The following is a 14,886-nucleotide window of genomic DNA, read 5'->3' as shown; positions in this document are numbered from 1 at the left end:
CCGTATTTCCGTTCGGCTAAAAGAAGATAGAACTTCTATTATTGTCTACATAACAGACAAGGATAGTACTGTACTATTAGGGGCCAGTTGTTCCGTTCAGCAAAACACAGATTGCACACGGACGTCATCCGTATTTTTTACGTATCCGTTTTTTTCCTTGGACACTAAGCAAAAACTGGTAGTCTCTCTCTCCAGGCTAAGGGTATAGCTGCTGGAGGAGGGGCTTAACAGTTTTCACTTAGTGTCACGCCTCCTAGGGAGTTTGAGCTATACCCAAGGTTTCCTGTGTCCCCCAAGGAATTGGGCAAACAATACATACGGTCGTGTGCAAGAGGCCTAAGATAGATAGTAATACCTCATAAAATAGTTATCAATCAACATTCCCCCTATGCCTGCTTTATATTGGCATAATTTTGTAAATGTCATTTTATTTTTTTAGGACATTAGAAGGCTTTGAATTTTGGAAGCAATTTTTCACCAAAATTTCCAAAACCATTTTTTAAAGCACCAATTCAGTTATAAAGTGATTTTGAGGGGCTTACGTAATGGAAACCATCCATAAATTACCTAATTATAGAAGCTACACCCCTCAAAATTATTCTAAACTGATGTTACATACTTTGTTAACCCTTGAAGTATTCCACAAGAATTAAAGGAAAATGGAGGAGAGACTTAAAAACTTTTTTTGGTAGATTTTTAATGCTCTATGGGCACATGTAGTCAGAAGGAAAGCAGCACCATATGGATTTTGGAGACAGATTTCGCTAGAATGTTTTTTAGGCACCATTTTGTATTTGAAGAAACCCTGATGTAACCCTACACTGGAAACCTTCAAAAAAGTGACCCCATTTTGCAAACTAAACCCCTTAAAGAATATATTGGGGGGGGGGGGGGGGATACTGAGCACTTTGACCCCCTAAGCGCTTTACGGAATTTGGAAACACTGAAAATGAAAAGTTTAATTTCTTCCAATAAAATGTTGCTTTAGTCCCAAATTTTTCATTTTCACAAAGGGTAACAGGAGAAAAAGCACCCCATAATTTGTTTCCCCATTTTCTCCTAAATATGTCAACACACTATATGTGGTGGTAAACTGCTGTAGGGGCACATGGCAGGATTCAGAACAGAAGGAGCACCATAAGGCTTTTGCAGCGAAGATTTTGATGGATTGGTTTACGGTTGCCATTGGTTTTCATTTTTTGCGGGATGAGATTACGGTTTGATTGGTACCATTTTGAGGTACATAAGACTTTTTGATCGCTTGGTATTACACTTTTTCGTGAGGCAAGGTGTCCAGAAATACATACATACACTCCTCTATGAAAATTTTATATAGGGTTGGGAATTAGCCGGGTGCTGTCATAGGCTCAAAGAAACCCAATTACAATCTTTCTTTTTAGCCTATGACAGCACCCCAGGAGAATAGGCAAGAAATTGTCTAGGGTGGGACCACAGCCTGAAGAACTTTCTGACCAAAGGCAAGACCTTCAATAGAAGGTAACTGTAGTCTATAGTATCTAAAAAAAAAACATATGTGGAGAGCTCCAGGTAGCTGCCTTACAAATCTGCTCTATAGAGGCAGAAGCTCTCTCTGCCCAAGACGTGGAGACAGACCTCAGAGTGAGCCCCAAACCCTGAGGGTCGAACAATCCCCTTAGAAGAGTAAGATAAGGAAATGGCTTGTCTAATCTACCTAGCAATAGTGTGAGAAGATCCCTTCCATGCTCCCGGAAACAAAATCAGCAGAAGTGAGGAGGATCTCCAAGGCTGAGTGACCTATAGATATTGCAAAATGCATCTCTTAACATCGAGACAATGGTACTCCGATTCCTTTTTATTTTTAGGGGAAGCATCTAAAGGATGGTAACACTATCTCCTGAGAACGGTGAAACCATGAAGAGACTTTTGGTAAAAAAAGAAGGATCAGGAGAAATCACTACCTGATCTTCCAGGATCACCAAATAGGGAGGGTCAATCGAGAGAGCAGAAATCTCACTTACTCTTCTAGCCGAAGTAATAGCCAGGAGGAAAGCAAGCTTAAGGGAGAGGAACTTTGGGGAGATTTTATCAATAGGCTTGAAAGGGTTTGAAGGGAGACAGGAAAAGATCACATTTAAATCCCAGGGTGGGATTCTATTTTTACAGACCGGGGATAACAGACACTGCTGTTATAAACCTCCTGATCCAAGGATATTCCGCTAACTTAAAAGGGATTTTCTGAAATGCTGCCAGGGCTAGCCGGAGGAGAGCACTGCTGGCCCCGTCAATCAACAAGAGGAGGGGGCGGTTTTTTGCGGCAGCTACCAGCAAGTAGACGCCCTACTTGCTGGTAGTGAAGTGATTAGCATATTTTAAAAGATCGTTTTTTAATGAAAAGAAGCCAAAGACAAGAGGTAAGATCCCTATATAGGGAATTGTCGTTAAATAACGATTTTAACAAGCCCCCCCCCCCAAAAAAAGGGTTTTGGGGGTGACAGAAGCCCTTTAAACTCAAATAAGGCGCTTAAAGGGTTTCTGTCATCAGAAAAATTGGTATTAACCTGGCTGACATTAGCATATTAGTCCCATGGCTGAACATAACTATATTAGTTTTATGTCACTATGTGCCACCGTTATTTAGAAAAAAGAACTTACATAATATGCAAATGAGCCTCTAGGAGCCCGGGGGGAAGGGGGGGGGGTGCATTGCACATGATCACATGATCCTAGAGGCTCTGTTCGCTTACCTCTTTCCACGCCCTTCTATACTTGATTGAAAGTGCCAGGCCAGCATTGGTCTCCTATCTGTCGGGAAAATTTCGTGCCTGAGAAGGGAAGGACGTTCGCCGGCAGCCTTCTTCCTCACTGCGACGTATTCAGCGCAGGCGCAGTGAGGAAGCCAGCTGCCGGCAAATGTCCTTCCCTCACTGCGCCTGCACTGAATGGGACGGCGCAGGCACGAGATTTCCCCGACAGACAGGAGACCAACGCTGGCCTGGCCCTGTCAATCAAGTGTAGAAAGGCGTGGAAAGAGGTAAGTGAATGGAGCCTCTAGGAGCAGGTGCAACTCCCCCCCGCTCCTAGAGGCTCATTTGCATATTATAAAAGTTTGTTTATCCAAATAACGGTGGCACTGTTATGGGGAGGGGGGGGGGATCTGTGGATGGCACTGTTATGGGGGGGGGTCTGTGGATGGCACTGTTATGGGGTGGGGGGGGATCTGTGGATGGCACTGTTATGGGGGGGGGGGGGGTCTGTGGATGGCACTGTTATGGGGGGGGGGGGATTTGTGGATGGCACTGTTATGGGGAGGATCTGTGGATGGCACTGTTATGGGGAGGGGGGGGGATCTGTGGATGGCACTGTTATGGGGAGGGGGGGGGATCTGTGGATGGCACTGTTATGGGGAGGGGGGGGGGATCTGTGGATGACATATAGCATAAGATGCTATACAGTGCCATCCACAGATTCCCCCCCCCCCTCCCCATAACAGTGCTATCAACAGATCCCCCATAACAGTGCCACCCACAATTTGTTTTAATATGGCCTTTGAACATAATTTTTCGAGTAAAATCATATAAACCCCTTTTTTTTGTCATTTTGGTCTTTTTCCCGATTATTCAAATAATCGTTAGCTGCAACACTATCGTCAAGGACAGATCCAAATAAAAACTCTTTGACAAGGGATAACACAAAGTTTTGCCTTGGAACTAGCATTCCCATTCCAGCTTTTCAACCAAATAGCCCGCCGGGCAGAGTTGGATAAGGCGAAAGTCCTAGCGGAAAATCTTAAGGTATCCGCAGAAGTGTCAGCTAAGAAATCCAAGGCATTACTTATAGTAGGGAAGGAAGACAGTAACTGCAATCGTCCGGAGGCGGGGGCTGAGGTGAGGAAGGCAGCGATTTCAACTGGGAAGGCGGCGCTGGGCACGAGACGGAGATGGCTGCAGCCGGGCACCCTGTATGAAGCGATGTCCCCTTGGGCACCTTAGGTAGGTGAATGACAGGTTTATAAAAACCTGTATTATGTGCTAATAGATCCACAGGCACATTTAATAAGTACAGTTTCAGATTCATGCTATTTGGACGGACCTGGCCATACGTTTAGGTTATAGGCCTAAAATGTCATGACAGAATCCCTTTAAATAAACCTCTGCTCTATCCATTGGGTCTTTGAGCGAACCCATGTCCTCAAAGGGGAGTGCGGCTTTCTTGGACATTTTTGCTACTGGGGCATCAAGCTTTGAGCCCCTTTCCCAGGGGGCAGACAACTCCTCAAACGGATACTTTTGCTTCACCGAAGGGACGAAAAACTTCCTATCCGGTCTTTTCCATTCTCTGGCAACCACTTCCTGAATGTTCTTATGCACAAACACCTTTTTCTTCTTGGGAGCTAACCCCTCAAACAGAGTCCTGGACTGAATTCTGTGGCCTCTGATCATCCAACCCATAGTAGCCCTAACCGCCTTTACTAGGGAGTTAGTATTCTCCACATGAAAAAGTGTTCTCCCTGCAGCCTCGTCTTCAGAAGACTCGTCTGATGACCCTCACTCCTTTTCCAGACCAGAAAGTATATTACGGTCACTGGAGGGGGAGTCTTTAGCAGCAGCTGTGGAAGTACTGGGGCGGTGCTTTATCAGACAGTTAACCGACTCCTTAACCTCTTCACATATCATCTGTTTAATGCTGCCCATAAAAGATGGAGCTTCCTCCTCCACTAACTTGCTCATACACCCCTGACATAGGGATTTTGCCCAGGCAAAAGGAAGTTTCTTCTTACACACACCACATCCCTTTTCCTTTACTCTGGAGGTCTTCCTAGAAGACTCCTTTGAAACCTAGGCAACAAGAAATGACCCTATAAAAGCATTAGGATAAATATATGCTGGGGTATAACCCCTCTTACCCCACCATGGTACCGATGTATCATTGGTGGTCTTAGTGGGTTCAGCTCGCTGAGCCTGCGGCACGTTTCATACAGCCAACACAGCCTGAATGGAGGAACTGCCACATTTTTCCACCCCGCATGGCAGTGAGCCGGCTATGCTTTTCAAATCGGTGCGTGCTTGCCAGCATCCCTCCCCTTCCAGTCCGCAGCGTCCGCTTCCTCCCACCGCAACCCGGACGTAAAGGCTGAACAAACCGGCAGATCACGCAGGCCAGCGGCCAAACATGCGAACACAGCCGCAGAAGTTCGCAGGAGCCCAGGAAGGTCAAGACCCTCTCAGGAACCAGGAAGGAGGACGGAATGTGTAAGGATAGCAGCGGCTCCTAGAGGACACTTACGCCGCACGGGGTAACCCTCCACACACTATTTCAATAGCCGGGGCCCCCGCAGCTCTTTTCCATTGATTTTTCCAGCGGATCCTATTCCCTCCTGCCCCTTAGGACAGGAAACAGAACTGGAGATAGAAGGGATGATCCCGCCTTTAAAAGGCTGTTCTGGTTCCAGTTTCCTGTCCTGAGGAGGCGGTGGTGGTCTCTCCAGGGGTACGGTCATACGCAAAAAAGAAAATGGCTTTTTTGGCACTTTATTTTTTTTACGGCGTTCACCTGACGGGGTGGATCATGTGATATTTTTATAGAGCCGTTCGATACGGACACAGTGATGCCCAATATGTCTACTTTTCTTTTTTTTTCTCCCTATTCACAATTTTATTTTTTATTTTTTAAAAGGATGCTTTTTTTTTACTTGAAACGTAAAATTTTTTGTAAAGCTATTACTTTTATTTTTTTACTTTTTTTCACTATTTTTTGTTTCACTCTGGGGTCTGATCCCCTGTAGAATGCATTACAATACTTCTGTATTATAATACATTGGCTGTAAGTGTATTACCAGTGTAATACACTTACAGCCTTCCTGCCTGTGAGATCCAGGGGGCTGGATCTCACAGGCTGACACGGATGGCAGCCACAATTCCCTGGGAAGGCATCGGGCTGCCGTCCAAGCCATCGGGTCCCAGTCACAGCAGCGCAGGGACCAGATGGGTGCTCCCTCCCTCTCCACACGTCACACATGCCACGGTCAGCGCTGGTATTTAAGCCACAGTAGCTAGCGCCGTACATGTACGGACTAAAAACACTAAACTTAGAAAATAAATACTCTAGCCCACACCATTAGTCAGTCTGCTGGATTCTCTAACAGAGGTCTTAATTTACGATTAATTTTCACTTGCCAGATGGCTCAGACTTCATAAAGTGTGTGGAGCATTGCATTCCTGGTCTTACGGGCCCCGGGTGCCACAAGTCAGTAGGTCATGGCCTCTTACTGCAGACACAGTAATGGAGGAAGCCTCTTTCTGCAGTCAGTAACAGGTTTGTGAGAAAGGAGGTGGATAACTTCTCAGTTTCAAGTTCAATAGACAGGAGGAAATATAGAGCTGGTTCCATTGAAGTGAATAGTGCGATTGTGTGCGTTTTAGATTTATTTTTCATGAACAGATTTCACTAACCTGAACTATACATGAAGTCTCCATGATACTCTCCTGCAGAAAATACATAAGAACTGTTATTTAACAATATAATCACAAACTGTTGAGTTTGAAGTAATTTCACTCACCATGTTTGGGCTACTTACAGCCACCCATAGAAGAAGCTTATGTGCTTACAGCCTACTATTGATCACAAAGTTGCAGTAAACATATTTTGTCTTGCCTACTTTGGTCTACTCAATGTTTCAGGCAAGGCCTTAGCAGGATAGGGTCCTGAAGGGTTACTGAGCTTTCAAAGATCTTTTGATATGTCAAAAATATATCAAAAGGGTTTTATTGGTGGGGTCCGAGTGCCGAGACCCTCCACTAAATCACTAGAATGAGAAGAGCGAAGCACTTCTATAGCATGCTCTCTCCTTGCTGCAGGAGACAGACTCAATAGAGAGTCTATTGGCTTGTCTCAATTCACTATCCTTCAGTGAGGACAGTGCGATAGGCAAGCTCTTATTCTAGCGATCAGTGGTCAGACCTCCAATGATCAGTACTAGTGTTGAGGGAAGAGAGCTTTGGATGATTCATCTGAAGTAGCTTTGTTCAAAACTTCAGAATACTGTATGGAGATTTGCCTCTGTACAGTATTAGAATGTATGGGCTCCGATGAACCGAAGTTACTAACTTATTTTTAAAGTGGAAACCCACTTTAAAACTTGAAACCGAACTCTGCTCAGGTTCGGACTAGTACTGCGTAAAATAAAAATCAAAGTCATGTGCGACTTCGTGAATAACTAACTTCAGCTCATCGGAGTCCATACAATTTAATAGTGCATGGAGACAGATTTCTGTACAGCATTATTCTAAAGTTTTGACTGAAGCATCCGAAGCTTGCTTCGCTCAACACTAATCATTATCTTTGATGTTGCCATGACATGAGAAATTTAAGGAAAGCTCAGTGAACCTTTAACAGGGGTTGACCATTGTATCTTTAATTCTCCGTAACTGCTAGAATCAGCACAAAGCCACTTTATACACTGTTACTAAACAATATACACCGACATCTTGTTCATTCCAGTCTTATTGTAAGCCTGATGATAAAGACCTAAAGTGGCTAATTATGACATCTGGCCATTTTCCGACCAGAGCGCCGGGCCTCAGTAAGGGCTCCTTTACACTATCAGATGTTCAGACAGATTATGAACGCTTGTTAGTGATCTGCCAGAGTAGAGGTGCTGGAAATTACCCAATGAATGAGCAAAGAGCTCATTCATCAGGAAATAGGATCATTTGTGCGGACACCTAAAACATTGTTTGACGGCATTAGATCGTGCAGTCTAAGCAATTATTCGATACAGGGACGAGTGATGGCATTATAGGTCTCCTCCACTGACTAGCAGGTGATTTTCGGGAAGGAACACTTCCCTCCCGACAATTGTCTGCTTAATTTAGCAGCATATAGGAGCCTTAAGATTGAAATAACCAAGGGGTGTCTGCTATACAAATAAAAATGTATTATAAAGAAGTAGTCTCATCTCCCACATTTATGGCATATCCAAAAGGATATGTTTTTTGGCCCTACACAGTTAAGAAAAAAAAAAGAAAAAAAATACCATTATCACTTGGTTCATCAATATCTTCTTCTGATGAATTCAAATTTTGCTTGACTGTACCAATGGGGCCAGGACTGCTCCTTGCAACCCAAAAGGCTGGAGTGGGAACCATTTGACTTCCTGGATTCTGGAAAACAGATCCATACATTTTTGAAGAAAAAAAACTAGATTAAACAAACTACTTTAGGCTACTTTCACACTTGCGTTTTTGCTTGATCCGACAGGGATAAGCAAAATCGCTTCTGTTACTGATAATACAACCATCTGCATCTGTTATGAACGGATCTGGTTGTATTATCTTTAACATAGCATATCGTATAAGAGAAAACGGATCCGTCCCTATTGACTTACATTGTGGGTCATGCTGCTGCGGTTTGCTCTCAGATATAGGAACGCAACCAAACGGAACAGAATGCATTTAGGAGCATTCCATTCTGTTCAGTTACGTTTTGATAATGAATGGAGACAAAACGGAAGCTTTTTTCTCCAGTACCGAGATCCTCTGCCGGATCTCAATACCGGAAAAGAGAAAAGCTAGTGTGAAAGTAGCCTTATACCTGTAGGTATGCTTCAGTGCAATGGTTGATAACACATTGTCACACTGCAACCCTTAATGTAAGTAGGCTGTGTCAAACAGTTATGATTTGTGTGTAAATTTTCATAAAATTAGCTAATTTCTAAATCCAATAAACTACATCTACACACAAGCCTTGTGCGGACTATATTATATTGATATATATTTGGGTACTTTCACAATTGCGGCAGAGGATTCCGGCAGGCAGTTCCATCGCTGGAACTGCCTGCCGGATCAGTCAAAACTTATGCAAACAGATGGCATTTGTCAGACGGATCAGGATCCTAATCAGTCTGACAAATGCATTGAAATGCCGGATCCATCTCTACGGTGTCATCCGGAAAAACTGATCCGTAATTTTTTTCCACATTTTTTGCGGTCTGAGCATCCGCAGACTGCAATGCCGGATCTGTTTTGCCGAAACACTCAGGCCGGATCCGGCATAAATGCATTACGGCAAGTGAATTTTGGACTGAGATAAAACCGAAGCATGCTGCGGTATTATCTCCGTCCTGAAAAGTCAAAAAGGCTGAACTGAAGACATCCTGAACGGATTGCTCTACATTCAGAATGCATTAGGATAAAACAGTTATTTTCAGGTATTAAGCCCCTAGGACGAAACTCAATGCCGGAAAAGAATAACACTAGTGTGAAAGTACCCTATTAAGGACATGGATGTTTACACCACTTGAAGAAGGATACACATTTGATACTGTCCCAGGAAATAAGATTGGTATCAGGGTGATTAGACTAGACTGTTCTTTGTCCAATGATAGTAGACCCTTGCACATTTGTGGGTTTTAGGATGCTCAGGAGTAGACTACCTGCCTTTGTTTTTGGTTGACTGGGCACATACTGGGTTTAGAGGCTAAATCTCCTAAAATTCTTCGACTACTACTTCAGTAGAAACATAAATCCATCCTCAAACAGAAGGAGATGCTTACAGATAAAGGAGGGAAAGGTGGTTCATCTCCCTCCTCAATTTCATAATATGTTATAGTTTCTTCCAGGCCTCGTTGCTCGTCATCTCTATCCGACACAAACCCAAACTGACACTCTTTATTTACGTAAGGCATCTGCCTTCTACTCCGTGTGTAGGACCTGCAGAAAAAACATGGAAAACACAATATGAAGCACATTTTTTTCTGCATGTATATTTGACACAATATATTAGGGAAACTTTGCTTTTTTGTGCATTTATGTAAATTTATATAGACATCCTCAAAATACGGAGCCCAAAAACATATCAAGTATACACCCATGTAATTTTTCATAAGAAAACAATTATATCAAAAGAACGTGGTATATATTGAAATCTTCGGGGACTGATATGGATATCATAGGTCTTCCCTCACCAATTGCAAACTGTGGAAATGTCTAGATGCAAAAAAGAGCTCGGCTGCAAAGTAGTGACTCCTGCAGTGTCACAGCAACCATTACATAAGCAATAATGAATAGTCCATCTTCATTTGTAAGTATCACACCAGAACAGAAGTACCACCATGGGAACTAGGGTGGTATAAGTAAGACATCCATTGGACACATGGAAAATGATTCTTTGAAATGATTAAAGGGTTTGTTAAGGATTGTTAAATTGATGGCCCAAACTCAGGATTGGGCATCAATATCTGATCAGTGGGGGTGCAACTTCTGGCTATCCCGTTGATAAACTGAACAATCACCGTTGAGTCACATGGCCTAGGCACAGCTCAGTTCCATTCATATGGATGGGCGCGAGGTGCAATACCAAGCATAACTTCTATACAATGTAAGATGCTGTTCTTGGCAAGCTGTGGAGGCCGCAGCACTCAATGGTGCTCCGAGATCTCCTCAAACAGCTGATAGGTGGGGGTGCTGAGAGTTGGACCCGCACCAATCAGATAGCCTGAGGATAAGCCATCAATATACAAATTCCAGGCAACCCCTTTAAATAACACACTTCATGTATGCCAAGTGAACTGTTTCAGCCAAATGCAGAATGCAATATTTGACTCTAGTGTAAAGCAAAAAGATGTTCAATGCATCTTATAGGATTTTTGCAACTTCTCATGCAATTGTGACTTGTATCTTAATTCGTTAGAAAAAGACAGCAGTGCTTGGGAAACATGTAGAGGTAAGTTCACTGGTCTACACGTTGCATGCATATACTTACCTAGTTCTGTAGGAATAGTTGTCAAAGCTTTGGTAGCACCTCTTCCCAGGACTGTGATAAAATTGAATCTCTGGACTCATAATGGTATGTCTGTTAATAGATCGAGGCAAAGACATTTATGATAAAAACATATGGATTTGTTTTCTTATACAGAAAACTAATCGTAAGGTGTTGAAGAGACACTGTATTGACATTAAGGAAGAAGGTACTTCTAAAGGTTTGTCCAGCTGGCTGCTTTATTTAAAAAAAAAAAAAAAAAAAAAAAACACAAGCCAGAATGGCATAAAAAAAAAAGAAAATTATACTCTATTGATTCCAGTTCTGACACTTTCCGGCCCCCTGCTGAGACTCCACACAAAGTAAATCACTACTTAGCCGGTCAGACTAAGGCAAAGTTACCGATGCAGTCAGTGATTAGCCAAGGGGCCATTTCCTGTGTGCCAAGTGGAGCCAGGAAGTAGAAACTAGCTTACACACAGAAATGAATGGAAACGGGAGCTGAATATTAGTTTTTTTTTTAAGTAGAAATTCACACAATATAGAAAGGACTGTAGAAGAGTCAAAAGGGATAACATAGTATGATCTTGTTTAAAGGCTATGTACACCTTCGGTGGCATTTTTTTTACGATTGCATGTTACTCATTTTTGGCAAAAAAAAATTCTATTAAAAATATTGCTGTTTTGTCACAAAGGGTTAACAGTTTTTCTAGCCGTGTGACTGGTAGTTTCACCTTATGTAGGTAATTTAATAAACCACATCTCTGAACTATTAAGAGGTCATAAACACTTATTTAAGCCTTATTCTTATCAGTAAGATAAGAACTGAGCTATAATAAGTGTTTAGGTCATAGAGCAGAGATAAGGAGTTAGTCTGCTCCTGGTCTGATGGACAAGACAGAAAATCCAAAGGGTGCTGTACAAAAAAAAACATTTTTAATAAAGACCAATTAAAAAAATATATTTTTAGCTCAAAATGAGTACAATGCAATAAAATAATAATAATAATAATAATAATTTACTCCCAAAGATGCACATAGCCTTTAAGCCATGTTATGTTACATTTATCTGATAGAGAATATATTTTACACTTTTCTTTTCAAAATACATTCATCAGATAATCTCTCGTAACTATATCATGTATACCATACAATAACTGTTTTAATAGTTAATTTGTAGTACGTACTTTGGGATTCCAAAGCTACGGCTTTGACGATGTGGAGATAGGGGAGGCCTGAAGTGTTCATATGACGCAAGACTAGCTGCTGTCTGGATCAAGAGGAAAAAAAAAAAATACTTCACTCCAGTGGCAAGAGGACAACCCCACTAATCATCCCAGTAACTCCCTTTGTACATACTTTCTTGAACAGCCTCTTCCTAGATTTGAAGTCGAGCTCTAAAGCGGAAATAAAAAATTGCTTGATGTATTTCAAATGAAATGGTAGTTTAAAATTAAACATGTTTGTGTCTACAGAACGCATATCAAATAGATGTAAGTATTCCTAGAATAGTAATTCATAACATGTAGACATTCTTAGAAGAATATAACATTATTTGCATTTGTTTATTATGCGACCACAGAAGTTTTGATTTACAAACCAATGTCACTCTGGTAACCAGCAGCAATCTTTTGGTAATTTGCTCCCTTGCGGTTAGTTGAAGAATTCCAAGCTGGAACGGGATTCACTTGAGTGACTGGTTTTAAATTAACAAGCGGGACAATGTGTCTGTAAAGCAATATACTTTTTATTAGCTTTATGATAATATATATATTTTACTGCATTACAGGGGTATAGCCTTTTAACTAAAAACAACTGGCTATGTAATTGACAATTACAATACGCTAGAAGTGGTTTATAAGTAAGCCAACTGCTGCCACCTTATCAGGCCTCCTTTATATGAGATTTTTTTTCTGAGTTCTAAAATGCAAGTAAAGAAAAAGCCATACAACACATTTAGGCTACTTTCACACTTGCGGCAGTGTGATCCGGCGGGCAGCTCCGTCGTCTGAACTGCCCGCCGGATCCGCCGATCTGCCGCTGACTGAAAGCATTTGTGAGACGGATCCGGATGCGGATCCGTCTTATACATTTTTTCACATTTTTATCGGTCTGCGCATGCGTAGGCCGAAAGGACGGATCCGGCATTCCGGTATTCTGAATGCCGGATCCGGCGCTAATACATTCCTATGGGAAAAAATGCCGGATCCGGCATTCAGGCAAGTCTTCAGTTTTTTTCGCTGGAGAGAAAACCGTAGCATGCTGCGGTTTTCTCTTTTGCCTGATCATTCAAAACGACTGAACTGAAGACATCCTGATGCAAACTGAACGGATTACTCTCCATTCAGAATGCATGGGGATAAAACTGATCAGTTCTTTCCCGGTATAGAGCCCCTGTGACGGAACTCTATGCCGGAAAAGAAAAACGCAAGTGTGAAAGTAGAAAGTCTTCAGACCCTTTCACTTTTTTCACATTTTGTCATGTTCCAGTCTTGTGCTATAATCTACACTCCGTACCCCATAATAACAAAGTGAGAACAGAATTTTAGAAATGTAAGCTCTGGGGGCCTCCTATTTCTGGAGATTTTTCCACTCCTTGATTGAAGTCCACCTGTGATAAATTCAGTTGATTGGACATGATTTGTAAAGACACCCTCCGGTCTATATCACAGCTGACAATGCCAAGCCATGAGAAGGAAACAACTGCCTGTAGAGCTCAGAGACAGGATTATGTGGAGGCACAGATTTGAAGGGGTAAAAAAAAAAATTCTGCTGCACTTAAAGTTCCCAAGACCACAGTGGTCTCCATTAATTCTTAAATGGAAGAAGTTTGGAACAACCAGGACTTTTCCTAGAGCTGTCCGCACCACAAAACTAAGTAATTGGTGGGGGGGGGGGGGGGCTTTGTAAGAGGTCCAAAAGGTCACTCTGGCCAAAGATCCAGTGTGCAGATGGGAGAAACTTTAAAGGTGGTCAACATCACTGCAGCACTCTGCACTATTTTATCCACGTTTACATTAGAGGCAGAAGTCGCACTACATACTATTGAGAAGTATTTTCAGCTGAGTACGAAAGTTGCAGTAATTCAAACACATAATATGTAGGCCTGTGTGTTACTTACAGATTTGATGTGCTTTAGTTGCATATTTCACTCTTCAATTAAAAAGGATGCAACCAGCACCAAAACAAAAGTCGCACAAACTACTGACATACTGCCAATTTCAAACTTTACACAGAAGGTCAATTTCAGTACGGAAGAAAAAAAAGGAAACTGCACATAAGATATGTCTAATCCCATTCACTGAAAAACAGTGCAGAATCCACACCGCAACGTCATCCGGCCCTTGCATTAATGGAAACCTGTAATCAACTTTATGATGTCCATACTAACGGCAGAATAAAGTAGAGACAGGTGACTTGATTTCAGCGGTCTGTCATTTAAAAGGTTAAAAGTAAGTGGTTTCTGAGAACAAACATCACAATCATTGCAGACTGGGCCTGGAAAAGTGTCACGGCCACCTGAGAAGAGTCATGGTTATTCATATATTCTTTCTCTCCCTGCCCACCTGCTGATGATTGACAGTCTTCTACCTAGTTTTCGCCCTCTTTCTCTAGGAGAGAACTTCCAATCATCAGCAGATGGGTGAGAGAGCAGAAGATTATGAATAACCATGACTCCTCTCAGGTAGATTTGACTATTTTCAAGGCTTGGGCTGCAATGATTATGATGCTGGTTCTCGGCAAACACTCTTAGCTCATGAGTGACACACCGCTGAAATCAGCATTACTGTTACTAATTTTATACTGTCCTCAGTGAGGTTAGCATAAAATTGATGACAGGTTCCCTTTAAAGAGCCTAAAAGGAGGTTGGGTAAGTCCTGGGAGACCCCTGAACTGAATTTTCCAATCAGTTGGTTAGAATCAGAATTTCTATTTCTCATCCCTCCCCCCCCCCCTTATTATATGGTAAACTTACTTTTCTGCCAGTTCTTCAATAAATACTGTAACAGAATTGGTATCTTGTCCAACTTCTTGTATATGAGCATTGTAGAATCGCCCACCAGGCTCTAAACGAACCTATAAAAATAGATTTTATATAAAATTGTACATGCACTCTAATAAGGCTTAGGCTACCCCATTTCCAGTTAAA

The 14,886-nt window shown here is 42.1% G+C and overlaps 1 protein-coding gene across 1 annotated transcript in view; it reads right to left on the bottom strand.

Moving 5' to 3' along the window:
• The window catches only part of LOC120977577 (putative bifunctional UDP-N-acetylglucosamine transferase and deubiquitinase ALG13), a 104,606-nt gene that overhangs the window by 36,653 nt on the left and 53,067 nt on the right, over positions 1–14,886 (bottom strand). The window contains exons 11-18 of the mRNA XM_040405575.1: positions 14,713–14,813; positions 12,337–12,464; positions 12,081–12,133; positions 11,924–12,006; positions 10,741–10,854; positions 9,533–9,689; positions 8,015–8,141; positions 6,432–6,464 (exon numbers count right to left, since the gene is read on the bottom strand). Of these exons, the coding sequence (XP_040261509.1) occupies positions 6,432–6,464; positions 8,015–8,141; positions 9,533–9,689; positions 10,741–10,854; positions 11,924–12,006; positions 12,081–12,133; positions 12,337–12,464; positions 14,713–14,813 (796 nt within the window). The remainder of the gene's footprint in view (positions 1–6,431; positions 6,465–8,014; positions 8,142–9,532; positions 9,690–10,740; positions 10,855–11,923; positions 12,007–12,080; positions 12,134–12,336; positions 12,465–14,712; positions 14,814–14,886) is intronic.

This window comes from Bufo bufo, chromosome 8 (assembly GCF_905171765.1).
Source record: "Bufo bufo chromosome 8, aBufBuf1.1, whole genome shotgun sequence".
Lineage (NCBI taxonomy): Eukaryota > Metazoa > Chordata > Amphibia > Anura > Bufonidae > Bufo > Bufo bufo.
The sequence above is the reverse complement of the archived record's forward strand: the minus strand, read 5'-3'. Positions and strand labels throughout refer to the sequence as shown.